At 34.3% G+C, this 27477-nt stretch overlaps 3 protein-coding genes across 4 annotated transcripts; all 3 read right to left on the reverse strand.

Moving 5' to 3' along the window:
* Positions 1–1301: 1301 nt before the first annotated feature.
* Positions 1302–2305, reverse strand: LOC130712137 (RING-H2 finger protein ATL78-like). Its single transcript, XM_057561979.1, has one exon. It carries the CDS (start codon positions 2243–2245, stop codon positions 1556–1558), a length of 690 nt encoding a protein of 229 aa, XP_057417962.1. The 5' UTR covers positions 2246–2305; the 3' UTR covers positions 1302–1555.
* Positions 2306–7084: 4779 nt separating this feature from the next.
* LOC130712147 (autophagy-related protein 13b-like) lies at positions 7085–12312 on the reverse strand. Of its 2 annotated transcripts, none has more exons than XM_057561988.1 (4): positions 12149–12300; positions 10630–11985; positions 10361–10542; positions 7085–7661 (listed from the first exon to the last, which is right to left on the reverse strand). In XM_057561988.1, exons 2-4 carry the CDS (start codon positions 11962–11964, stop codon positions 7310–7312), a joined length of 1869 nt encoding a protein of 622 aa, XP_057417971.1. In that variant the 5' UTR covers positions 11965–11985; positions 12149–12300; the 3' UTR covers positions 7085–7309. The 2 variants fall into 2 exon arrangements, with proteins under 2 accessions (XP_057417971.1, XP_057417976.1); XM_057561993.1 differs by lacking the exon at positions 7085–7661 and adding an exon at positions 7668–9702 and having other exon boundaries at positions 12149–12312.
* Positions 12313–18440: 6128 nt separating this feature from the next.
* Positions 18441–23218, reverse strand: LOC130712159 (uncharacterized). Its single transcript, XM_057562000.1, has 7 exons — positions 22984–23218; positions 22749–22900; positions 22552–22661; positions 22374–22459; positions 21621–21725; positions 21355–21535; positions 18441–18913 (listed from the first exon to the last, which is right to left on the reverse strand). The coding sequence occupies exons 1-6, from the start codon at positions 23091–23093 to the stop codon at positions 21400–21402; spliced, it is 699 nt and encodes a 232-aa protein (XP_057417983.1). The 5' UTR covers positions 23094–23218; the 3' UTR covers positions 18441–18913; positions 21355–21399.
* Positions 23219–27477: the final 4259 nt, after the last annotated feature.

Here is a 27477-nt window from a genome sequence, read left to right on the forward strand (position 1 = left end):
CACCGACCTTCCACATAACATCATCCACCTCTCACTACCACCACTTGACACTCACCCACCCACCATTGTTGCTCTTCCATGATTCAACACCCTTCATTACCACTATGGACTGGTCGAGCCCCTCAGAGCTAGGACTCGCCTAGAAGAGGGCTGGTATCAAGTGAGTCATGTCAAAATGGCCTTGCATGGTGGTGGTGAGTGAGGACACCTAATCGAACCTAGGACGACCACTCGAAGGTGTTAGGCTAGAGACATATTTCCTTAGTAGTTAGTAATCGCTCTCCGTGCGGACGACTCAACTCATGTTGGGCGAGCGACACACCTTTTTAGAGGGGACCCGGTTTATTCCTGGGATGCTCGACTCAATTTGGGCTGAGGCATTTGTTTAACAATTTTAAAACTGAAAACTAAACCATTCCAAACAGGGGGTATAAGTTATCAATATATTTGAGTAAATAACTTAATTAAACACTTATCTCAATAAGCTCTTATTATATAAACACTTATTCACAAACTTATTTTAAAACTTGTTGAAATAATTTCAAAAGAACTTATAAATTTCTTCACTTTAAGAAAGAAATCGAAATTTTTTGAAGGGTAAAATAAACTCATAACATAATAATACAATAAGCACTTGTTATATAAAAATATGTGGGCATTTGAATTTATGTTAAACTCAACATGTATCCATCTTGAAGTTAATGTGTCAAAATCCAGCTTTTCCGATCCACGTTAAATTCAACGTGGTAAATTCTAATTTCTCTATTGGTGCCTTGACAAGAGTGTGGTAATGAATAGAAGTCTCATAAAAAATGACACTCCTGATAATTGAACTTTCAATTTTTGAGTTTAAACAACTACTTTTAACTACTATGACCGGTTGGGTAAATAACTATAACATTGTCTAAACTTTCTTTGTTGTTTTTAAATACTTTGTGCATGAAAATATTAAAAATATTATAATTCACTTCCTATAAACAAATATTTGAAAATAAGACAAAATTAATAAGTCAACTATTGTTAGATAAACATTAATAAAATCAAACAATATTTCCTGAAAACAACCGCCAGTCCCTAATTAACTAATTGGTCCCTTAAAAAGACTTGGGATTGCCATAGTGATTGCCAACTCGGGATCTTAACATTGGTGCTAAAATAATCTATAGCTTGAATTATTGAATTGAGCCATTCATCTTAAATATATTATTTTGAAGAAGAAATTATGGGAGAAGCTATTATGAATAACTTACAACGGAGAATTGATTTTGAATGGTTTAAAGCAGTTCCAAACAGAATGCAAATTGTGGATCCAAACATGTTATCAAAATTGAACTACTTTTATACATTTAGTGGGGTTGGTGTTAAACTAATTAGTTTCAACACTATGTACACCTTCACCAATAATTGATTATGGTTGAGTTGGGTGAGTGACTAGTGATCAGAACTAGAATCAGAGGCATTCTAGTCGCAAACTCACAAGCCATGGTACCAATTCCACAACTTCAACCACAATGTAATTGGAATAGAAAAAAAAGGACTATATATACTAATTAAACTAGCTAATTCCCCTGTAGCTACGCACCATGCCCTCCGGCTCGAGTGGTGCTATGGTCACAACTGTTTCTAGTAGCACCGGATCCAGAAGGTTTGGTGTGACCACAACAACAGAAAGTTGAGGTTGAGATGATGAGGTAGTAGCCCCAACAATCTTCTCACAAGTCTCAATAAGGCACTGTCTGCACTTGGGGCATGATGAGTGTGAGCTTAGCCACTTGTCAATGCATCTCACATGGAACCCGTGGTTACACTTAGGCAAAATCCTCACCTTTTCACCATTGGTGAACTCTGACAAACATATCACACACTCTGAGTCCAAACTTGGCAAATTCAGTTCAGCAGAGTAACTTACTACAGGGAAAGTCTTGAGAGCTTTCTTCTTGACTCCAGTGTTTGCTGCTCTAGTTGGAGAGTTGGTAACTGAGTCACCTATGACAACTAAATTGGAACATCTTAGTGCACACCTTATGATGGAGTTCAAACCCAGCGAGCAAATAAGAGCACACAACAGGACTGAGAGGACCATAATAACATTTGCATCAAAATTACCATCCCCAAGATATGCTTTTTCTGAATCATGGCTGATTGTTGAAGCTGGGGGGTTTGCTTGAAGGAGCAATCTTCTTGAGTGGAATCCTTCAAGAAGGTCATGTAAGAGTGGTGAAGTGAAGGAAGTAGAAGAATCCATGTTTTGTATTTTGTTTGAGGTTTGTTTGATGAGTTTGTTTTGGGGTTCTGTCTGAGGTTGCCTCTAGTGACTATTTATATTGAGGGAAAGTTCACATGTGGTGTGTGTGTTTGATTGCAATGTGGAATTGTTAATTTATTACAAATTGGTAACTGGTTGCTTGAAATATAGAATATTCATAATAAGGGTTGTGCTCATAATGAGGTATTTAACTATTTTACCTCTATGTTCTTGTTGATATAGATGGACTATTATATGGATACTCCAATGAAACTTTTGTAGTTGCCTTTCTAATCAAAATGGGGTCCACTCAATTTCAATCCCACCTTACACAATGCAAGATGTGCCGCGTGGCAGTTTAGTTTCATGTACTAAGTTTTTTTTAAGTACAAATTAATGTATCATTATTTATTTCATTTTGAAAGTAATCTAATCCCACAATGAAGAGTATATACTTGTTTTTCATGTATGTTATAGTGCTGTTCCCTCAAGGACCCACCAGCACATGAAGGAAAGCTTCCTAATGAAATATGTGCTTTTTGATTAATTTCAAGGCTCATTCATGTCCCATCTTTTGGGTCCCAAAAGGTTGAGCTCTAATATGAGCCAACTGGCCTTATCTATGCTTGCCCACTGGAAAGAGTTTTGCCCAAAGCAATTTCTTTTCCTTCACTTAGTCATGTTATGCAATGAATGAAGGTTCTAGGGTGGAACTCCACTCCTACAATATGGTCATGGGATTATTCACTGCTTCTAAAAAGGAAGTTCCTGGCTATATGATGTTGATTTGCAATTTGATCCTCCTGTCAACTCTAATCAAATTTAGTTGATTGTTTTAGTTTTATGGGAATCTTAGGTGACTCTATTATCTTTGTTTTGTCAAAACCTCATTATATGACAGGTCAAGTTGTGATTGTGATGAGGCAAGTGGCATTTACAATTTGTCCAAACATTTAGAATCAGAACGGCAGAACCCATCACTTAAAGAAATTTGGATGTTGTGGGAATTCTAAATTCACTTAAGTTAAGGGACCTCAATTGTTTTATTTTGATTGGAGGACCGTGGTTTAAATATGTTGATTTTAAATGTATAATAACCTCTATAAATCAGAGTATAAAAATCAGATAACCTTGAGCCTTGACTTCAGTGAATGCAGGAAACTATACTGGGAATTCAGTACTTCACTTATACGGCGTGTTTATATGTTGGCCTAAAATTCAAAACAATAACTCTAAAAGTTACACTTTATATCTTCTTACAAAACTGATTATGGAACTCCCAATCATATAATCAAACACGTTCAGTAGTTAAGTGTATCTGTATGTTAAATTTCATATACTAGTCTTAGTCTATGTGCACCTGTTGACCTCAACTTACATATATCCCATGTATGTATCATTATCAACCCTATTGTATTTGTGCATATTTGGTATATAATATATGATTGCAATATGTTAGTGGTCTATCAGATCAGAATACTATACTTTTATAATATCCAAATTAAAGTGTTGCTGTATATATTCCGTCGGCATATGTAAGACATAGTGTTGAGATTTTCACATCATGGGCAAGTGGTTAGATTCACAATCTCTTGGGATTTTGACTTGTGGCTCCTGAATAAAGCAGGATATGTAGTTTATGCATAAAATTTGATCAAATTGGCTAAATGTAAAAGCCAAATTTGATCTCAATCTGATTCTGTTTGTCTTCACTGAACTTTTTGGCTTTAAAATCGGTTATTCAAGGTGGAAATTAAGTACTTACGTTCTGAATTTGATTTGGATTAGATATTATAAAACTTATCAAGGTACGTGGAGACAAGTTGAGTAGGGGTTGCTTTTCCTTTGCTTTTCTTTTCATTTTTTAGCTGACTCGTCTAGTTTGAATTAAAGTATAACTTTGATGATCATGAAACTATACGAGGAGGAAGTGTATCACAGTCTATATTAATATGTTTAGATGAAAAATTAAAGGTGCTTGATTTGGTACCTTAAGTCAGATTAAGGTGCGGTACAAAAAATGAGTTAGTTCAATAATAAAAACTCATATATCGATTAAAATTTTGATTTTGTTATATCATAGTAATGTTGTGTTCCATTCTTAGGGACGTGAAATATGTGAGTTGCGTTTTCTGAGCTTTGTTCATCCATCAACGATGATCATTTTACGTGCATCTCCATCACCATCATTCGTTTCCACAACTCGTCTATTTTTCATTAAAAAATTAATTTCATGAGATAAAATTAATTGATAAGTGAAGTAAAATCTAAAGATGTAGTATTTACCTTGAATAACATTATAATAGTCTATTAAATTACTTAATACGGGTACCCCACCAAAAAAAAATTCAAGTTACCACATAATTTACTAAAAAAAATTAAAATGTCTTAATTTTAGTTTTACATTGTTCTGAATTGGTAGATATGTTTATGGTTTGATTCTTTAAAATTGTTTTATATTAGTTCATATGTACAAACAAAGTAACATGAGTTATATTTAAAATAATGATAGATTAATTAATCATCAGATAATTCGAATAAAAGACGAAATCCTAAGTAACATTTCTTATAGAAAATAGCTGGTCTGGTGGGTGGTTCATATGACACATCTCTCTAGTCCACTTAAGTAAAGTCCCAAGTTTGAATCACCTAATAAAAGCAATCCACCGAAAGAATTAGCCATGCCACGAAGTAGATGTTCCGGTTTGAATATGATTAACACTTATAGACTATACATGTGTTGTACCATATATATATATATACACCTACTTAATTGTTTTTATTTTCTTCAATTTGATTAGCAAATCAGACTCTTTTTCTCGGTCCCGTTATGTGGACATACGGTCCCCTCGTCATATGGTGACACACGTAAATTGTAATGGTCTTTGAAGAATAACTTAAATAGTAAGAGCTACAGGACATGCGGGTGCATAATTGACCGTGCAAAGGACAACCCTGGAAAAAAAAATTGAGTGATAAAAAATAACTTTAATTGTAACGGTTTTCTAGTTTGTGAAATCTATGTTGTATCATATAAATTGGAGTTCTCAATTTGGAGAGTGAAACTATAATGAAAAGTCTTAACACTTAACATAGACTAATCCATGAACCGAAAATAACATAGACTAATCGAAAAGCTGAATCTCAAGTTTATTGAGAGGACCGTACAACGGCACAAGTATGCTTTTACTATTTTGCTCTTTTTGTTATCCGATTATTGCAACTTGTTACCTGGATGCATATCTATATTATGGTGTGTTGGATCTCACTATGGTCATTGTTGTTGTGGACCCCTGGCCTGCATATTCATGAAAGAGAGAAAGATAAGGGTAAGAGCAAAATTAAAAGATCAGTGGGAAAACAATAATTATATATCTATGTATGAAGATTTAGAGATGAATGGATTATCTCCTTTTGCTGATTTTGTTGTTTGTGAATTGTGATCAATTATAAACAAATGTGATGCACGTGCTTTGTCTTCAATAATCTGGATATGTATCAACACACTTTTTTGCCACACTTGAAAAATATGTTGATCTATGTCGGCTATTTCTCATGATCTGGTTGGTGAGATATACCAATTCTTATTTATGGGGAAATAAGTGTAAAGGTTATGAACGATATCAGAGATAAAAGGACAACTACTGTATAAGATTTTGTGAGAAAAGAGTAGAATCAGAGTGTGAAATTCTGCAGTAATTGACTGTGCTACACGCACATATTTATAGAAGAGGTTTATATGTCATATTTTAAAAGATTCAATGAGTGTGTTTTTGGATATCAGTTGAATGCGTTTTGGATGAACTTTTATCTTAATTTATAAGAAGAATTTCGTTCATTTTTTATTTCGAAGTAAATACTAACGTTTATCCGAATTGATGTCAACAAGTATCTAAACATAGCCTAATTCAATAACAAAAAGAAACAAACTGGATTCGATTAAAGTTAACAGTCAAGTGTTGGTGAATTAACTGATAAATACTTGAACATCTTCCTATATTTGAACTTTGAACTTAAATTTTGGTTATGAACACTGTAGACTTAATTAGAACTGGAATTTGCCTTGAGTCTAGCAATTTGACATGTTGCTGGAATGTGATGAATGTACAATTACTTAGCTATTACCTTTTCCTAAACATAGAACAAGTCAAGCTTAAAATTATTAATTCTATTATGGAGGAGAAGATATGCTCAAAGGAGCATTTATTATGATTATCTTATCACAATAGATGGCCAGAGTACACTGAAATTTTTGTTAAGAGGAAAGTTATCCAATTGCTTTCTTCTACTATCACAATTCACAACTATGCACCTATATTCTACTTCTATGCTTGATTTTCTATGTTCTAACTAACAACTAGTTACTTTTTGGAGGACCAGACAACAAGATTTAACTATTACAGCAGTAACTGAATTAATTGATTGAATACAATCATGTGACACTAATACTATGCTTCTCTTTCTTTTTGGTCAAAATACTATGCTTCTCTTATGATGATTAATCACACAGCAAAAACAAATAACAACCACACTATTTTGTATACCAGGTGACAAAATGATTTTTCTCTCTGAACAATTTTTTTTTGATCCTTACTAATACTTTGAACTTCTCATGTTCTTTTAGATTAATTATTTTTTCTGATGGGGTATTCAACAATAACTTTCCAAGCTTACAAAAGCGAATGCATCTAGGATCAGAAGATAAAATAACATCAAATTAGATACAATAACTACTTGTGCAATTGTGCATGAAAAGGCAGTGACTAGGGTCTCAAAACTCAGTGACAATGCTTTTGAACTATGAACGTTATGCAGATCTTTCATGTTGGGATGCCCAAGTGTAACCATAAGCATTTCATGTATTTTATCCAAGTGTGATGTGCCCCAGAAGGCTTATTATCATTTAGATCAAAACTTAAACAACAAAAAGTAATTTATTCACATGTATTTACAAAAGGAAGAACAGATTCCTGAGGTGGTGACCCAATTTGTCAAATGGAAAAGCTGTACAAGTTTTACTGCTATAACATCTGCATATGCATGTTACACAGCAGAAGCAGTGCACTATATCTGTTGCTTACTGCCGCGCATAAGTAACAAGTTTTTCATCTCTCTGTAACTGTAGAACTCTTCCAATGCATCAGCTGTTGTTTTCCTATTCATTGTCGACATGATGCTCGCTTGATTTAGCCCATCTACAACCTGATTGGGCTCTTGAATGCTGTTATTGCTCAAGGTTTCGGGACGTGTGCCCGGTGACAAGTGTTCAGATGTCGAGAAGTCTTGATGCAGAGGTGCCGCTTTCTTCAACATATGTACAAGTGCACCAACTGCAGCATCTTGGGACTTTCTGATAGGAAGGAATTTTCCAGCTTCAAGCACCTCAGCTATTTGACCATGATCAAAAGATTCCGCTCTGATGCAAGTACAAGAAAGCATATTCAAAATTCTAAATAAAAGGCAAATGCTGGCACATTTTATGACACATATTTCAACAAAACTGAGAAAATATTGCCAGATTCTACAAACAAACTTTTTAAAATCCTGACTCAACTAAAAAGAGATGTAAAAGGATTTCAATTGTAGTCAGCACAAGTATCAAGTAATTAACAGAATGTTAACCCAGCTTGGCCAACCCAATCTTCTAGCATAAGATTACAAACTAATCAAAATAACTATCTTCCTATTTCTGTTTTTCTATTATTATGCAAAACTCAATTCTTAATGGTAGCATAGTAAAAACCAGCTGACAGATTTAAAATAGTCACTAAATTACATGAAATGTCTGAGAAGATACAACACACAATGCATTTTGTCAAGTAAAGTTCTTGTTGTCTTTGATATACCATACCAGCAAGGTAGCAACCAGATCTAAAAACTAATTCCTACTACAAAGTACAAATGAGAAGGCCATACAAATACAAGAGATATATAGCCAGGATCAGGATACTTTTTATATTCTCAACTATATTAAATTATATCTGATAAAGCAATTCCTTCTGGATTATAGAGCAAAACAGCCGATAGCAGCCAAGTGGAGCGGTGATGAAAGTGCCCCTTCTAAGTGACGTTATAATGAGGATTGAAGAATTCCCAGGAGAAAAGGAACCTGCTACTATCAATAAATAGATTATATAAAACATCATACATGACACTATTATTTCCCAGATTTCACACCCCCCCCCAAATAAAATGTGCTGCTAGAAAAGGATATGATGGACCTTCCAGCCAATGGGAGATTTCCTGCACATTAAAGTACTAAACTGAGCAAGAATTCACCACTGATCAGATAGGAATTAGGATGCTTCCTCGTAAGTGGTATTCCATTTGTCAGGGATTCCCTACTTTCAATGATGTGGATGAATGTCAAATTTGTAACCTCCAACCCTCACATAAAGTTAAAAAGTGGTAGTGAGCTCCCATGTCCAAAAGTTCCTATCTACTCCTTACCTGTTCTGGACGATGTTAATGGCCTCGCTCATGTGTTCTACTCATGATTGTTTCAAAGAAGTTTCCATTTCAAATATGCGGAGATACGGCAGCATTGCTGCACTAATTAGTATTTCATATAATTTTTCTTTTTCTTTTTATCTTTTTTCCCTATGCATTTGGAGGGTATTCTATCCTCCCATTAGCTGTACTTCTCCCTCATTTCTATCTAGTAAATTTTCTTATTCAATAAAAACAAATCCACCGTATAGATGGGATTGAAGCCTAACCACAAACAAAACCCATCCCCCCAAAACAACTATATCAACTGGACACTTTATTTTTTCTTGGTTTGAGAAGGTCAAGAGTTTTGAACCACAGACAATTTAAAGACGTTTCTTACTACCAAGAAACCATGTAGTGCCAAATATATAAAAAAATGTTCAAAATCTTCTATTGCTGTAGGAATCATTTAGTTACTCAAATGATGTGCCCTGTTTGACAATGTGGAATTCTGAATCAATGGCATGGCAAGACTGAGGTTGTCGAAAGGACCCCCCCCCCCTCCATCTACTTCAACATTAAATAGTGGACAAATGATGAACATTTTCTTCCTTTATTCAAATCAAATATGAATAAGGATAAACAGAATCATCATGGTGATTCTGTAACACTGTCTATTCAATCCTCTCTAACATCCTTTCTGAAAATAAGTGGCTTTATTACATACAATCAGCCAGAATAGATGAAAATTTTGTGAACCAAAGAATCAGTATAAGAGAGAACAGGATGAGCGCATTAGTACAATATATCTAAGTTGAACTTTTAAGCGATAGGATTACAGTAGTCCATTAAAAAAGAAAAGGGTGAAACCAGCAGACTCAAACTACAAATATACATCAATCTCTTACTTTGAAGAAAATAAATTGCCTTAAATACCAATAATACACTTCAGAGTTCAGAAGATGAGGCAAAATAAAGGATGGTAAGCATAGTGAATCCAGGCCATTTCAATATTATTGCCATCACTGTAAGTAAATCATAAAAATCATTCAGTTTCAAAAAGCAATTGTACAGACAGGTCATCTTTTGAAGAAAAATAATTATAAAAATACGAATAAAAGTCTTCGCTACTAGTTAGATAAAGCCAAATATTTTTGAAAATCAGAATATGGAAGTGTTAAGCAGTAGCTGAATTGGAAGTGAGAAACATAGAGTTGGATCCTCCAAGTGGAGGCAGTAAATCAGCATTCAGCCATAACAAATAAAGAACAACAATTTCCCTTATTTTTTATTTCACTTTGTTTTCTATCTGTTCATCAATTTCCCCTTGGTAAATACCCCCTTTTAAGTTCATAGCCTCACAGGAAAGCAATTAGTAGTTGAAAACAAAAAATTTAGTACTACAAGACAGCCCATACAGCATGAGCAGACCAGAAGGATGTCATGACCTCATCTCACAGTAGGATAGTAGCACTCGTGTTCAACCTGATTCGCCCTCACTGAAGACAATAACAAACAAATGCCTACTAATATATGGTAATTATCTAGCAGTTACATCATACTCATGAGGAATTCTAACAACACAATATGAAGCATCAGCTACTTTTGACAAAGCAGAGATCTAGCGTTCAAGATTAACATGTAATGAAGCATAAATCCCAATGAATTTCAGTTACAAAGTACCTGCTACCAGGATCTGTTATATCATCATCATCCACATCAAAAGGACAAGTAAAATCAGTATCATCAAAATCATCCTGATAAGACCTGCTAGAGCTCCTGGAAAATGAAATCTGCGGTAAGCTGTTAGCTACTATCTTGGCTCCAGAATACTTCTGAGACTCATCTTTTCCAAGAGAAAACAACTACACAAAGCAAAAAGGTACCGGTGAAATATCAATTACTTTGAGTAAAGAAAACATTCACCGCGATTAGTATATGATACAGCATACCTTCTCAGTTGTTGTGCATGTTTGTATCACATTCCTCAAACCTCTACGCGGAGAGGATGGAGGCAAATTACGCCTATCAGTGTATCCAGGGGAATCAGAATCTTTAGTATTAGGTATGCAGACGGGAGCACTTTCAGAGCGTAAAAGTGCTTTTGATGCTAATGATCCCAAATTGTATATGGGAGGTGATGGAGAGGGAGAGGGAGAGAAGCTTGGTGAGGGGTTATAATCGTCGAAATTTGTATTCTTCTTATGAAGCAAGGACATTCCACTAGGATGAGGAGGCAAACTGTTGGGTGGATAGCAATGAAAACTAGCAAGGGAAACAGATGTGTTTGATTCTGAATATGTGGGTGAAGGGGAACAATTATTCGAAGGAGATGATGCTCTACAATGGTCATAACTCCAACTATGCCGCCTTGAAGATGGCAATGACGACGGAGTGCCGGGCAATGGCACTCTTGCCACAGGAAGTGATGGATACCTCCTCAAAGGATCAGCCATTGGACTCCCAACATAATCAGTTATAACTTGCGGGGACATAGGAGTCGAAGGCTCAGAGCTCACATCCGAGACCGAGGGACAATACATAACTGAAAGGCATAGCCTTCCAGAAGAGGTATCCACAGGGGTGAACCCAAACTTGAGCATTTTCGCCTCTTCTTTACTAGTGAAGGGCTCAACAAAAGTGGAAACCCTGTGAGCAAGGGTGAAAGCACAAATCTTCCCATTGGAATTGAGCTCCCTAAAGATCTTATATGCAGGCAAAAGCCTAACAGTAGCATACAAAGACCTCAAAAGTAAAGTTGATTTTTTATACAAAGCATGTAAGGAAGTATTGCTTGACCTTCTACTACCAGAATTAGAATCCCTAGTGGGTTTTCTGCTCTCATACTGCACAACCCATCTCTCTACAACCCTCTCACTCTCTACCCCAACCCCTAATTCTTCCCTATCCATCATAGTGTTCCAGCAAAAGGGGTACCTTTCCTTTAAAGAAGAACTCCTGGGAAGAACCCTTCTGGGAGAAAAACTCAGGGTTTGATCCCTCTGAACCAGAACCACATCCACCACAATTGGGTCCATGTTCCCGTGCCGCCATAGCTCAGTGTTCTCCAGCGCGGCGGGGCAGTCCCTCAGCGCTAGATTGAACCATTTATCCCTCGGCCTCACGCTTGAAGATGATGATGAGGACGAAGAGGGAGATGAAACGGTGCTGAAATTGCGCGATGAAGCGGAGATTGCCCTTGATTCGAGGATTATGTGAAGGCTTTTGGCGAAGAACTCGGTGATGATTTGTTCCAGCTTCGCCGCTTCAGAGTGTGTGGATGACATGTTGCAGGAACAGAACAAGACCTGAATTCACAACAACAACAACATAAGACAGTGGAATGAAGCAACTATCACTGATACTACTAAGGTTGTTGTTGTTGTTTGATGAAAAACAAGAAAACAAAAGCAATGGTGTTGTGGATTATAGAGACAGTGGTGGTTTGAGATAAGAGTAGGAGAGGGTTACCCTGAAATTGTGAAGCAGAAGAGAAGAGAAGAGAGTGGTGATTGATTGAAAATTGTAATCAAATGAATGCAATGAAGAGTGAAGTTGTTAATGTTGGGAATAGTGGGACCAAATTGGAAGTGCCATTGTAGGCTGAAAGCAGGTGCATGTTATTGTTTAGGGGAAGCCGAAGCACCCCATGATCTTTTAGCCACGTAACAAATTTCAAGGGGTGATGAAAGTATGAAACTACTTCGAACATTTGATCGCGAGTTTTTTCGAGTTTAGATATATTCACACTTCATTCTTTTCATATTTTTTATCACATCATTTATTATATCACTTTTTATTTATATTATGCATATCTTATTTAGGGATAAGTGTAATTAATGTGTAGGTCGAATAAGTGATAATTAAATCTATATTTTTTAAAATATTTAATAATATAGTGTGGATATCTATTTTTGTTCAGGGTGAATTTTCTTAAATAAAGTAAAAGCGAAAAATACAAATAAGAAATTAATTTAGTTCACTATTTGTCTTCTTTCTAGTGAACTCTTAAAAAATGAAAAAATCAGGAAATAAAAAATATTTAATAAATACAAAAAATCCTAACAATAACAAAATATAAAAATAGATAAAAAGTTGAAAATACAAAAATAGTTGTAAGTTCCTAATGTGTCCACTAAAAATTGATATTTTGTTTTAAGCATAAATATAAAAAAAATTGATGCACCGAGGGTGTAAAGTTTTTTTACACCGTCAACCAATTAAATTTCTTGAATGTGGGAAATATGAATTTTTTATTTAATTAAAGTGAGCGACATGACAAATCTTTGAAGTAATCTAATTGGTTGATGATGTAAAAAAACTTTAAACCGCCAGTGCATCAAAATTGAACTAAAAAAAGTCAAATAAATGAAAGTAAATAAAAAAGGAAGGTGAGAATTGAATCCAATTGATTAATTGATTTAGATTTAAATAACCTTTTGGTACTTGAAATTATAAAGGGAATCAAATTGAGTCCCTAAAAAAATTCACATCAAATTGAATCCCTAAAATTCTTTTATAATCAAATTAAGTCTTTTTGCTCAATTTTGAACGGTCAACGGTCTAGTGCCAAGCCTAGTCAGCTGAGAATGAACACGTGTACTTTTTCACATCAATTTTAGTCTATTTTAATCAATTTTAGTCTTTGTTCTTCCACCTTCATCTTCTTCCTCTTCCACTTTCTTCCACTTCCTCCATAACTCAAATCCTTAAACCCAGAAATTCAAAATCCTAAAAAAAACTATAGGTGGTGCACTTGCAGGATGTGGTGGTGCATAAGTAGTCTCCTTATTACTACCATTCTCACTCTCCATTTTTGTGAACATATATATATTAAAAGTTTGGGGGAGCCCTAGCTCCTTCCTCTTATAACAAAGGTCCTCCACTGGGTGAAGGTGTTGAAGGGAGTAAATAGAGTGGAGAAAGGAACTGCTCTAGATAAATGAGTCCAAGAAGGGAATGGTGTTAATGAAGTTACAAGGTTGAGGAGTGCAAGGTGTAAAGTGAAAACTTGGGGAAAAATGATGGAAAGAAAAGTGAGGTGAAAATGAATTGTAAGAGATGGTAAAGTATGCACGTCTTACAACTCAATAATATATAATCAAAAGTGAAAGCTTAGGGAGGAAGTAATGCTTTTTGGTCCCCACTAAACATGTATTATGTGTGTGAAATCTTGGGGGGAAAGTAGGGATGACAACGGGTCGGGTCGGGCTCGGGTTTTGCCTATCCCAAACTCTCATATTAAACCCAAACTCAAAACCGTTGTAGCCTCAAATTCACGTCATAACATAATTTGATGTATAGATTTTTTTGCAAAATAAAATGCAACTTGTATTATTTTGTTGTGAAAAAACCTTTTACATCTTTTTGCCAAAATATATGATACCTTTGTTGTTACATGTTGTCATGCATTTTGTCAAAAACAACTGATTGTCGAAGCAGATGTCGTGGCATCTGATTTCGTGAAGCTAGGACATCAGTCCTTTGCTTAAGTTTGATTTTGTGGGCCCTTGAAGATCTCTTGAAGATTTGTTTTAGAGTTACTTGCGGTTCAAGTAGCTATTCCAGAAGGGTTTTATTTGTGGGTTGTTATTTGTTGAAACAATCTTTGTTAAAAGATTTGTTCCTATCTTTACTTTTGAAAAACAAAACAATATCTTGGAGATTCAGTTTTGATTTGTTTTGTTGTTGCAATCTGTTACTTCAACCCAAGCAAACCCTAGTGTCTTTGCTGCTGCTGCTAAAGTATATAAAAAGGGATGAAGACCTAAAGCTTGAAGATCACCGAAGCTAATAGAGAGAGATCAAGTGTTTTAGGGTTGTTCATTGTTCTTTGTCCTTGTTTCTTGTGAACAAACTTTGCTCCCTGATTCTATAAAGCAAAGTTGTGTTCTGTGTTCTTTGATTCTTCAAACTCTGATTGTTGATTGTTTGTTACCAATCACTGTGGCAGTGATTGAGGGAAAGTGAGAGGGGCTCTCATACTTAGGTTAAGATACTAAGTAGAAATACACTGGGTAGATTAGGAAGTGAACTATGAACTGTGGTGTTCATGAGTGTCTGTAATTCCTGAATCTTGAGATAGTGGATTTCCTTTCTTTGGGTGAAAACTCTCCAGACGTAGGTGAAGTTTCACCGAACTGGGTTAACAATTACTGTGTCCTGTTTACTTCTGTTTTTTAAAGTTTATGTTGTTACTGTTAGTCAATTGTCGAACCGGTTGTCCCAGCATCGCGTTCCACATCCGTCATGTGCGAGAACCGTAATTACAACCTTAATGTTCAAATATGATCAAATTGTTAACAAATTAAGTTGTCAATATGATATGTAAGAGTAGCTTTGCAATTTCATATATATTGTTCGGATTCGGGTGCGGGTTTCACCTATATGAAACTCAAACTCAATCATGTCATGGTTTACCTGTAAAATCGGGTTAGAGTTCGGGCATGCCCCCCATGTTCGGGCTCTATTGCCATCCCTAGGAAAAAGTAATGATTTTTGTTGCCCGCCATCTGAACATGTGTTATGTGTGTTACTGTTGAGTGAAATAGGGTTTGTGACTTTGTGTGTCTTGGTTTGGGTGAGTGTGTGTTGGGATTTGGCTTCGTTTTCTTTGTTTCTTTTTTGTGAAAGTGAATGTGTGGGTGCTGTGTGCTGAGAGCTTAAGTTAATTCCTGTTTTTTTGTGTGTTGTCTCTTCTCCCTCTAAGTTAGTTCAATATTATGAAGCCCTGACACGACACGACAATGACACCCTGACACATTTAATCTTCAAAAAGTATGACATTGGGACATCGCTTATATACATAAATGTGCGTGTGTGTGTGCTACGTGCGTGTTGCGTGCGTGTAGATAGATACAGTGGCGGATCCAAGACCCGGGGTCAAGGGGTTCAAATTTTTCAAATGAGCACATCGAATGAAAATCAAGGTCAAGATTGTGCTGTCCTAACAGCACTTACAGTCTTGATGACCTTGCTCTCTTTACTAAAAATTTGTCCATGACCTTCCTAGAATTAAAAACAGATCATAATCAGAATTCTTAATATATCTCATGGCCAATAGTCAACGTCAAGATTGTGCTGTCCTAACAACACTTACATAGCACATAAACAGTTTACTTCAAGCTTATACCAAGGGAGAAAAAAGCAAGTTTTTGAAATCCTAAGTCAAAAAGCAAGGGGATGTCAAATAAGCTCCCAACAGATTTAGTGCCTTTGCCTTCCCAATACCAAGTCCAAGTGGTGTGTTAACAATTCAAGAAATCTCAATACCAATTCCATCAACAATTCAGCATATCTCTTGTACAATACACTTTCTTTTTTTGAAAATTCAAAGATAATTTTATTCCAAAGGTCAAAGACCACCTAATAAGTAAACAAGGAAGAAGTTCCCACAATTGAAACACAGACATTTGAAATTGACCCCCCTTACACAAAATGCCTAGGCAAAAGACAGAACAGGAGAGCATCAATAAATCAATGTTTTGTGTTTTCTTAAATTTGGTAACATGTATCATTGTTCTGTGTTTTCTTAAAATCAATAAATCATACAGACATCTTCATGTAGTTTTTTTTTTAAGGCAAAGAATATGTATTAAAGAGAAGCACTAGGAGTGCAACAATCCAATATAAATAGAACAGCAAAAGAAAGCGATAGAAAATAAGGACAGACAAGAAAAGAAACTAGCTTATAACTCCTACAATTAGAGCAAAACGTTAACCCAATAAATGCTAAATTAGCAATAAGTATTTGCTTTCCAAGCACTCTAGTGTTGATCCCCTACTTAACACTTTCAAAATATGTTAGAGTATACTCCCTCCGTTCCCTATTATAAGTGACATTTTTTGAAAAAAATTTGTTACAAAATATAAGTCACTTTCTAATATCTAGGAAGCATTAAATATTTTTTTCCAAGTTCACCCTCATATTTAATATGAAAGAGATGATAAACTTTAGAAGTATTAACTTGGAGAGAGAAAATCATAGGAAAGTAAATAAGAGTAATCTAGGAAAGTAAATCATTTTTTTTACAAATTTATTACTAGTAACTACTTTTCTTAATTTAAGAGAATTAGTTATTTGTGACTTATATATAGGAACAGAGGGAGTAGTTGGTAACTTCAATATTTTTACAGAGCTAGGGTCCCGGACCAATTCAAAAGGAAATGAGCAAGGAAAACAAGTAACTCAAATGGAATGGACAGATGTCTGAGAGACTGGTGTAATCAGAATATGAACCTTGCAACTTTTCCTATGCACTTAGAACAAAGCAGCCTATGAACTCTGTACATGCTCACAAAAGAAAATTGCACTTCTATATGTTCCTACTTAACACTTTCCAAATCTGCATAATTCATCAGCGCATTGGCAAAAAGCTATGAAACACTGACACAGTGACACGACACTAACAACCTGACATATCTAATCTTCAAAAGGTAGGACATTGGAACACCGCTTATATACATAAATGTGTGTGCGCGCGTGTTACGTGCGTGTAGATAGATATATTGACATTCTCGAAGTCAATATAAGTTAGTCTCTTTACAAAGAAAACATGAAATCAATTTTTGAGCTTCATAAAAATACTTAGATGAACCATTTTACAAGGTTCTTTGACTAAAACAAAAAAGAGCTAATCTATCTAATAGTTTTCACCTCGTTCTTGATCACTAGTGAAAAGTGTAACCTTCAGCTATAGTTCATCAAGTGAAAAATGTGATTTCTTTCATGGTTTGACTTCTAATGTTTTTTTTTTTTTTGAAACTATAAGTGTACAGGTGTTCGAGCTAAGAAGAGGTGTTGGCTCAAGTGTCCGGGCTGCAAAAAAATAATATTTTATTTGAATACTGCAAAGAAGTGTCTGGCACATATCGTGTCGGTGTCATACGAGTGTCAGTATCGTATCGGTGTCCGACACTGGGACACTTCATATCTCATAAGTGTATGTGCTTCATAGATTCAATATAAGCTATATCAAAAATACAAATAAATATTTTGTCAAAAAACCATCGAAAAAAATCATGTTTCAAAAAAAAATCACAAAATTGGCTTCTTCAAACATTAAAAGATATTTTTTTTCAAGCAAATCATGTGAAAACGCAAGAATTGTGTAATCTTAGATGTCTCATCATGAAAAACACGGAGGTCGAGAATTGATTCCGGACTCACTAAATAAAGACCTTCTTTAAGGTTCTGGTTAATCAAGATACAAAATCCTAAAAAAAATACACAAACTATCAAGCCTCCTTTAACGTTTGCTTGATTTAATTTCAATAATTATCCTTCAATGAAAGGAATCATGTTCAAGTCAGAAACATTCAATTAGGGTGAGATTAACTTCCAACCTGACTATTTTTCATTCATAATACACAAATATAAACATAATCTAAGAAGAATTAGACATATGCCACCTGAACAAAACACATGTTGGAAAATGTGACAATTTAATTTGTTAGAAACTTAAATTTCTTGAAATTTTAAAACTGTTCATTCAAACTTAATGTTGACGAGGACATTGTTTTGTTTTAAAAAAATATAAAAAAAACATGAAACATATCTAACTGATTCCTTAGGTTGATAATGTGGGAACATAGCTTTGGTCTTAAAAGATTTAGTTTTAAAACAGAAGGAAAGGCTTGGATTTCCATTTCAGTGTTATGAACCACATAGCATTCAGACAGTCAGACTCGAGCACTATGATTTGTAAAAATCATTTACACATTCCAGTTGTTAGCTCCTTATGTCTAGTAATCTAAGCAAATGGAAACTTTGAAGACCATTTCAGTATTTATCTATCTGATAAATAAGTAACATTTTCAAACTTAAGTCAGTAATCCACCATTCTTGTCATCTTTCTAATTGGGGGGCTTAAGTGACACGGATAGATTCCACTTCCTACAAAATTCAAGCTGTTACTAACAGGAAAAGATAGCAAACCTGCAATTTCATAAAAAGAAAAAGAAAGCCCCTAAGGCTGCTCAAATCACATGGTAAACATAACCAATGTCCCTCAGATTATCGTCACAGTTTCTGAAAGTATGACCTAATGAAAAAATTGGTGCATCTATCTCCTACCGCAACTACTTTTCAAAATCCTTTAGAAATTCAGAGGTTGAAGCATCCCCTATCAATGAACACATGAAAATTTTGCTTTCCTGTCGGATGTTCGTTGAATATGTAATATACTTAACATCTGATGGCAAGTCCAAACACAGCCATCCATGAATTTAGCTACTCTGCATTACCAATTTGCCCATAATCAGATTATAGCCATTAATAAATCTCCAGAAAGATAGAGTAAAGCTACCTAAATATAGATGCTGGAAATCTAAATTCAGCTAGAAGTATGAAAAATATTTGAATTCAGATAAGAATACAATCCTAAAAGGCCTCATTTCTGAGTTATCATTCAGATAGAGCCAATACCATAAAATATTACGAGCACAAGACCAAAGGTTGGTTTCAATGTTTCAACAGATAAATGAGCATAGGACAAATACAATAGTGTTTTTATACCCGAGCCTGTAAGGTGCACAACATCCAATTGTGGCATGCACTATGGGATATTACGCCATTGACCTATACTTATAAATAATATTATACTTCACAGTGTACCTAGAAAACACATAGTTTACACTTTCTATAAAAGGATAAAGAACCTTCTCAAGCCTAAAGACAACAAAGAAATAGAAAATGTATCTACATTTATCTCCAACACTAACTATATATAAAAAGGGTAAAGTTAACCTCCTCTCCTTTACCCTTGTCCCCCACACTTATAGACCCAAAAATCTATCCTCTATAAGCGAATAAGAATATAAAATTAAGGAAGGAGATTAAAAAATAAGGTAGACATGGATTCCCCACGGGTTTCCCCAAATCGATGAAGATGGGAGTTGGGTATCATAGAACGAAGTGGCGAAGCGTGCCCAATTCCTAGATCCTACACACATACACAACCTTAATTAGAGGTTTTAATATATCAATACCCCTTAGAAGACCCACCTTGCACTCGAGGAGGAAGAAGGGAATGATTCCTTAATCTGAGATGCCAGCTCCCAAATGTTCTCCCAATCCAGTAGCTTTTGCCATTTGAAAAGAACTTCATTCTCTCCTTTGATCAGGCAGTTGTATCATGTAAGCAACTTTCCCCACCCTTTATACCACCCGATAGGATCCATAAAAAAAGAAGACTCAAGTTTTATTAGGCTTTCCATTGCAATTTAAAAAAGACCCCATCTCCACATGACTTTAAATCCTCCAGCAGTTCTGCTGCTATGAAATTAAGGGAAGGCTCCCCACAACCTTCTTAATCTTACCCTTTATAGTCCCCCAGGCCCAAACCTTCAATTTGTGGAGGAATCCACAATGCTATGCATAGGAAGTTGCTCAGCTATTGTATCTTCCTCGATTATTCTGCATCCTCCAACCTTAGTTCCTTCTTCTCTGAAAGCATCAATGCTCCTCTAACTCAGAAGAAACTCTCCAACTTCTGAACACACCTAAAAGCATCCTCCCTACTTCAAATATGGAAAATTCAAGTGTTCTCTAGAGTCCAAACAGTGACCCGTTCTCCCTCTGATTAGAGTCTGTCTTCTGCTGTGACTGAATTCCTTCTCGCAGGTTTTCTCACACTGCGACCATGCAAGTGGGTTTTTCCATCATAAGCCTCTCGAATCTTGCATCATGGGTTACCTGATCAGCCCCCATAGTGCTCTCAATAGCTTAAAACCTCCTCCTCCCCCCCCCACCATCTTCTTGCTGACCACATCAGTATCCTTCATGTATCCACAGCTCCTGCTAAGAAGCTCTGATACCAGTTGATAGAACTGGACCACACAAGAATACTAAAACTGGCATTAGTAAGGAATCCCTAAATTCACATAACTGCAGTAGCAGATCTGGCCATGGTAGAAGAATGCTACAGATACTGGTTTTTGAGAGGCCAGTGCTCCCCCCAAAAGTCACAATTACAAATGTAATACCATCCTATTATCCCTCTTCCCCTCTTTTATTCTGTTACAAATCACATCCTTACTAACTACAGCTGTCACTTAGACAGTTATGAGGAAGTTACTATACACTTAGTTATACTATTTCAGAAGCTTTGATCCTCTGCGGCCTTCTTATTCCTGTGTGCATACACCTTAATTGGAGGTCTTAATCTGTCAATCAGATAGATTTCGTTGATGTTCCTCTAAAGAGATTGCTATTTCAGATTTGAAAAGAGTGAGCAGCCTTCATCACTCTTGAATTGTTTTCTTGTTCCTTGTATTTATTTTTTGCTGTTTTGGAGGACATCCTATCCTACCCGTGCTGCAACTTTCTCTTTCTCTCTAATCCTATATGAAAAAAAGATAGAAATATAGATGGGTATATAAAGAATTCTTCTCTATTTGAAATATTTTTTCTATCATGGTAGAGAGAATCCTATTGCGAGGTAGGAAGGGTGTCACAGGAAGTATAAAGGACTGGAAGCAGGCATTTGTAAAACATGAACACAGCTCCTTTATTTACATGTTGACGCTTTTAAATCTCCAACATTTATGAAAGCAAAAGATATATTGTCAAACACTTAATGCAGCAACTGAGTCACCAAACAGGACATCTTCATCATAATCATCAAATTTCTATTCATTTCTTATATAATTCTTTAACTAAAAAATAGATAAATTACCTGTGAACACAGTTTGCATTACAAAACAAAATTCCAATACCAAGTTCAAGATTCCTCTCTGATTTTATGCCTTTTAGATTTTTTTAATTTTTGGACACTTTCCAAGGTTAAAGATTCTCCATCCACAGCATCTTGCTCAAGCATTATTGGTTGTTCCTCACTTCCCCTCTTCTTTGCACTCCTGTACAGATTTTTTAAGACAGCTAATGAAAAACATAGATATTTTTTAAAAACATAGACCTAAAAATACACTTGAAGAGAAAAACCTGTCCGTATGCGAATCATCTTCCAAGTTCTTATCCAACCAATGCATGCTGCCTGTGTTATCAGGAATCAGAGATCCATAAACATGAAGTATCTCTTCATCAAAGCTGCAAAAATTAATAATGTGATCAAATGTTCAGCTCATAACTCTTATAAGTTTAAATTTTATCCAGGATCATTGTAAAACTCTGTATAACAAGAAAGTGCCAAGTCAACGTAATAATCAAAAAATTTAAACTGGCTTGAAGGCTAACAAGCAGCAGAACATGTAAAGCTCTTCACAATTAAATTCCATGAATAAATAAATACTGCTATTACTATAAATGCACATCCCTTTAGAAACATGCTAACTACCAACAGAAAAAAAAATGCTGCTCCAACTGTAAATGTATCAAATAAATAAGCTTCATGAGGTCATGTTTGACACATTAATGTATTATTCTCTTCACAACAAAATGTATCTTTTGGCATGGTACATTATGACACAGGATGAAAAACGCACGCAAGATGCCATTTTAAGGGGGAAGCAATCTCTAACATGAAAATACTGAGTGTGCTTTTTGTACACATGAATCATAATTTTTATAAATAATAAATTCGGTTAAAATCACCCTTGCCCGTGCACGGGTACCTAACTAGTTTCTTCAAAAACAAACATATCGAGAGGCCTAACATGATATCAAAACAGATTCTTATGCAGCAAAATAATTATATCATGGCTCTAATTAGAAGCAATTTATGAGCATGTCACCCACCTCTTGACTGAAAAGCGAATCATGGCTCCAACCTTGATCACATGTCGCTTGTTCAACTTGCTCACAAACGTATCTTTCCCGCGCTTCTACAAGAAATAACACAGGCTACATCAGCAGTCAGCACTACTAAACAGGTCACATTTCATATAGTCTAAAATCCTAAACATGCTGCACTTACCTTCCTGTATATGAACTCATCCCTAATTTCTTTATCAGTTATAACCACAGAAGAAAAGCCAAGCACAACAGCATGAATAGACTCTGGTGTAACTTTCAGAACCTTTCCTTCTGAAATTGAAAAAACACAAACCCTATTAATTGATTCACATGTTCTGATTACAACAACAACAACAGAATGAGAGATAAGAATAGTACCTAAGAACGTGTCTGGTTTGGGTGAGAAAAGCAACAGATCAACCTTCAATTTAACACCGAAATAGGGGGTAATGCCGGGAATGATCTTGGAGCACGGGTCGAGTGATTTCACATTGTAAGCCAATACGACGCCGTCGAAGGTGTCGCTGAACCTGCAACAACGACACAGTGTAATCACAGTGACGTTGATGATGATGATGAATTGAGAGAGATGAGAGTGAGAGCGAGAGCGTACGTGAAAAGCATGGAGCTGAGTTCGCGGAGAACGGATTCGGAGACTTGTTTGGATTTGGAAGGATGAAGGTATACTGTTAACTTCGATTTCGACACCTTCAACCCTTCCATGATGGCCGCGACGGAGTAGCGGCGCGGCGCGGCGGCGACAAGGTTACCGTTTGGCAGAGACGGAGGCGGAACTAGGTTTTGGTTTTCTACCTTCAGCCTCAACACATCTCACACTTACACATTTGTGCTAATAGTAAGAAAAAAAATTAAAATTAAAATAAAAGTTTTCAATTTTTTTATGTGTAGGTGTGAAATGAAATACAGACAATAAACGGAAACTTTTCTAATTTGAATCAAAGCAAATTTTGTGCATCAAATCAAAGTTTGTAATAACCAATTTTTTGAAAATTTGATTTGATTTTTTAGAATTACAGTGTTTTTTTTCTCATCCATTGCACGGAGAATATGTTTATTGTATTTGATACAACAATTAATCATGAATGTGATTATGCGTATTCGTTTAAATCTTAGATAATTAGAGTAAATTTTTTAAAATTCGGTTTCAATATTTGTTTTAGAATTAGGAAGCACGTGTCAACAGTAGAGAAGTTATCTAATTCTTTTCTTTTATATATATATATATATATATATATATATATAATCATCTTTATATGAATGGAGTGAGGAACCTCTTATTTGCATGATGGGGGTTAAGGTCTATATTGTCTTTACTGGGTTTTTCTGAGTGCCTAAAAGGGAGATGATGTTGTCATATATCTCTGAAGCATGTTACTGATTTTGTATCTTTTATTAGCTAGAACTCTTGGTTGCTAATTTCGTGATCTTTACTTGTTGGTTGCCTGTGCTTAGTTCTATTTAAGCTTGAGGCCATGAAAATTGTAATCATTTGTTTGCACACCTTGTGCTGTTTTTAATGAAATTTTGGCTTTTTCAAAAAAAATCTCAGCACTACATATTTTATTACACTTCTGAATGCGGCTGAGAGAACACCATAAGTTGTTAAGACAACACCATACTCTCATATCAACTCAGCACTATCGTAACAGATCGACAACAGGAGAAAAGATGATTTAGGATGAGGGTTTGATGGGTATGTATTCTTTTTTAATAACAACGCAAGTAGGGATATATTTTCCTTAGTCATAGCTATAAGAATAGAAAATCATTCTAACAAATATATCAAAAGATGATGAGGAAAATAATCTAATTACTCAACAACATTTATGTCAAACACTTACACAATTATTAGGACCACATGAAGCAAGTTGCATACTCGAGTTATCTTCCTCATAATCGGTTTCAATATTTGTTATGGAAATAAATTTTAGGTGAAGAAAGAGTTTATTTATTTTTATTGAATTTTTCGAATTTGAAGAAAAAATTATTTTTAGAGTATTAATCTATATATATTAGAAAAGAACAACGTCTAGCATGACGTGTCGCTCTCATAGGCCAAGTTAGTGACGTGTCGCTCCCAGATTAATTCTCACCTAATATTTTACATGTAAGCTCTTTCTCCTTGGCCCCACGTGCCACATGTGCCCTGATTTTTCCTTACCTTATTTCTCCTTAATAAAAAAAATACATTTTTAAATTTTAGATTTGATTATGATTTAGGTTTTTTATTTCTTGATTTTATCTTAATTTATTTTTTATTTATTTTTAGAGTATTAATTAATTTTTATGGTATTTTTATTGAATTTTTGGATTTTTAATTAATTCCGGATTTTATGAGTTTTTATTGTGATTTGCTAGATTTTAATAGTTTTTATCTATTTTTATTTAGTACATTTTTAAATTTTAGATTTGATTAGGATTTATGTTGTTTATTTCTGTATTTTATCTTAATTTATATTATTATTTATTTTTAGAGTATTAATTATTTTTTATGGTATTTTTATTGAATTTTCGGATTTTTAATTAATTCCGGATTTTATGAGTTTTTATTGTGATTTGCTAGATTTTGATATTTTTTATCTATATTTATTTAGTACATTTTTAAATTTTAGATTTGATTAGGATTTATGTTGTTTATTTCATGATTTTATCTTAATATAAAATCTGTGATAAGTGATTTAAATCAATAATACATCCCATCAGTAAAAACCCTCTTAAAACCCGGCCTACCTCCACTATCTCCTCCATGGAATTCATCTCCTCCAAGCAATTTTCATCTCATCTCTCCACTGAACGGAACCACCCCCACAAAATCGTCTCATCTCTCAACGGAACCACTTTGCCATCGACTTGCAATCGCATCCCTCCGATTTGCTGCCTTGGACTGATTGGGAAGGTTGCAGATGGAGGTTTCAAATTATTTTCTTCCTTTGCTTGCATAATATGTTATGGTTTTTTTCAATTTTATTTTACTTTACCTTTAACTTTCATTCACTCATATTTGACTTCAAGGTCAATTTCGTTCATCACTTGCCATGCTAATTTCAAATTCTTTTCTTCAGGTTTTTTTTTATAGATATTCCACCAAAAGAGATTCTTTGGAAGCCATGGATGGTGAGTCCATTTTATATTCTATATGGAATTTTGCAATAGTTTGATTTGTTTTTTATGTTTTCTGATTCTCCTTTGTATGTGATTCTATTTTATTCGTTTTTCTTAATTTGCATCTAAAATTTGTGTCCTATCACTCCTATGTTATAGGAGGTGAAACATTGATCTGTGTATGTTTTGATTAACCTAATCATTGTCAGTGAAGTGGATTGAGGGAGTGAAAGAATTGAGGGGAGAGGAAGAAGAAGTTGTAGATTTTTTTGTGTACTTTTTTACATGGTCTCCTTTTATTTCTATTCCTATGGAAAAATGACTTTCTAATGCTTGGTTTGTCAAGTTAAATCTGCATAATTATAAAAGGAATGGGAGAATGGAATGAAGGATAAAGTATTAGTGGTTTTTTCAACAATTATATACTATTTTATTTATTACATTAAGTCAAGTCATTGTTTGATGAAAAACTCATGTAAGAATGATTTCTATATAATCTATTTAGTGTAAGGTGTGGAAAAATCAACTTTTGGGCAAACATCACTATTTTCAGTATTTGCATGAAAACTTTTGGGCAAACATCACTATTTTCAGTATTTTGTACTTTTTTGAATTATTTTATATTGTAATAAAAATTATAGAGAATATTAATTTTAAAATTTTAATTATTTTTTAATTAAAATTTGAATTACTTAAAATATAAAAAAGATTCCAAGCATGACATATAATACATATTTCGTATTTTATATATTTTTGAATTTTTTTATATAGTTATAAAAATTATAGGGAAAATTTCAATCATTTTTTAATTAAATCTGAGGTATGCCTAAATTCATTATATGATGGAGGACTATTGTATGAAAGCTCTATATTGAAGTAGAATTTGGTAAACATATAGAAAAAAAAGTTTTAAAAGAAGCAATTAAGATAAAATTAATAAATAAACAACCTAAATCCTAATCAAATCTAAAATTTAAAAAGGTACTAATTAAAGATAGATAAAAGCTACCAAAATCTAGCAAATCACAATAAAAACTCATAAAATCCTGAATTAAATAAAATTCAAAAATTCAATAAAAATACCATAAAAATTAATTAATACTCTAAAAATAATTCAAAAATAAAATAAAAGACTCACAACAGAACATAAGCTATCTAACGAATTGACACGTGGATTTTTTTTAAATCAAAAAATAAACAACATAAATCATAATCAAATCTAAAATTTAAAAATGTACTAATTAAAGATAAATAAAAGCTACAAAAATCTAGCAAATCACAATAAAAACTTTTAAAATCCTGAATTAAATAAAAATACAAAAATTCAATAAAAATACTATAAAATTAATTAATACTCTAAAAATAATTCAAAAATAAAATAAAAGACCCACAATATAGAAGATAAGTTATCTAACGAATTGACACGTGAAATTTTTTTATGAGAATAAACCTGAGAGTGACACGTGGAATTTTCTATCTAACGAATTGACACGTGATTTTTTTTTTAAATCAAGAAATAAACAACCTAAATCCTAATCAAATCTAAAATTTAAAAGAGTACTAATTAAAGATAGATAAAAACTACCAAAATCTAGCAAATCACAATAAAAACTCATAAAATCCTGAATTAAATAAAAATACGAAAATTCAATAAAAATTAATTAATACTCTTAAAATAATTCAAAAATAAAATAAGAAACTCACAATAGAAGTTATCTAACGAGGAACTAAATGTGCCTTTGGTTAGTGTTGTATAGCTAGGGAGTTTGATATTTTTTTTTGATAGAGTTGTTGCTATTTTCTTTTCCAATCTTTTTTTTTAAAGAACCTGCTATCAATTAAATAGGGGGCATATATGCCAAAAGGTTTGCGGTTACAAAACATCGACTTAAGGCGGTACCTCCTCAATCCACACCAAACCGGCGTATGAGGCAACATTCCTGGCCAAAAAGTCCTGACAGCATTGCCTGAACGGCGAACAAAA

The sequence above is a fragment of the Lotus japonicus genome, chromosome 1 (genome assembly GCF_012489685.1).
Source record: "Lotus japonicus ecotype B-129 chromosome 1, LjGifu_v1.2".
NCBI classification, from domain to species: Eukaryota; Viridiplantae; Streptophyta; class Magnoliopsida; order Fabales; family Fabaceae; genus Lotus; species Lotus japonicus.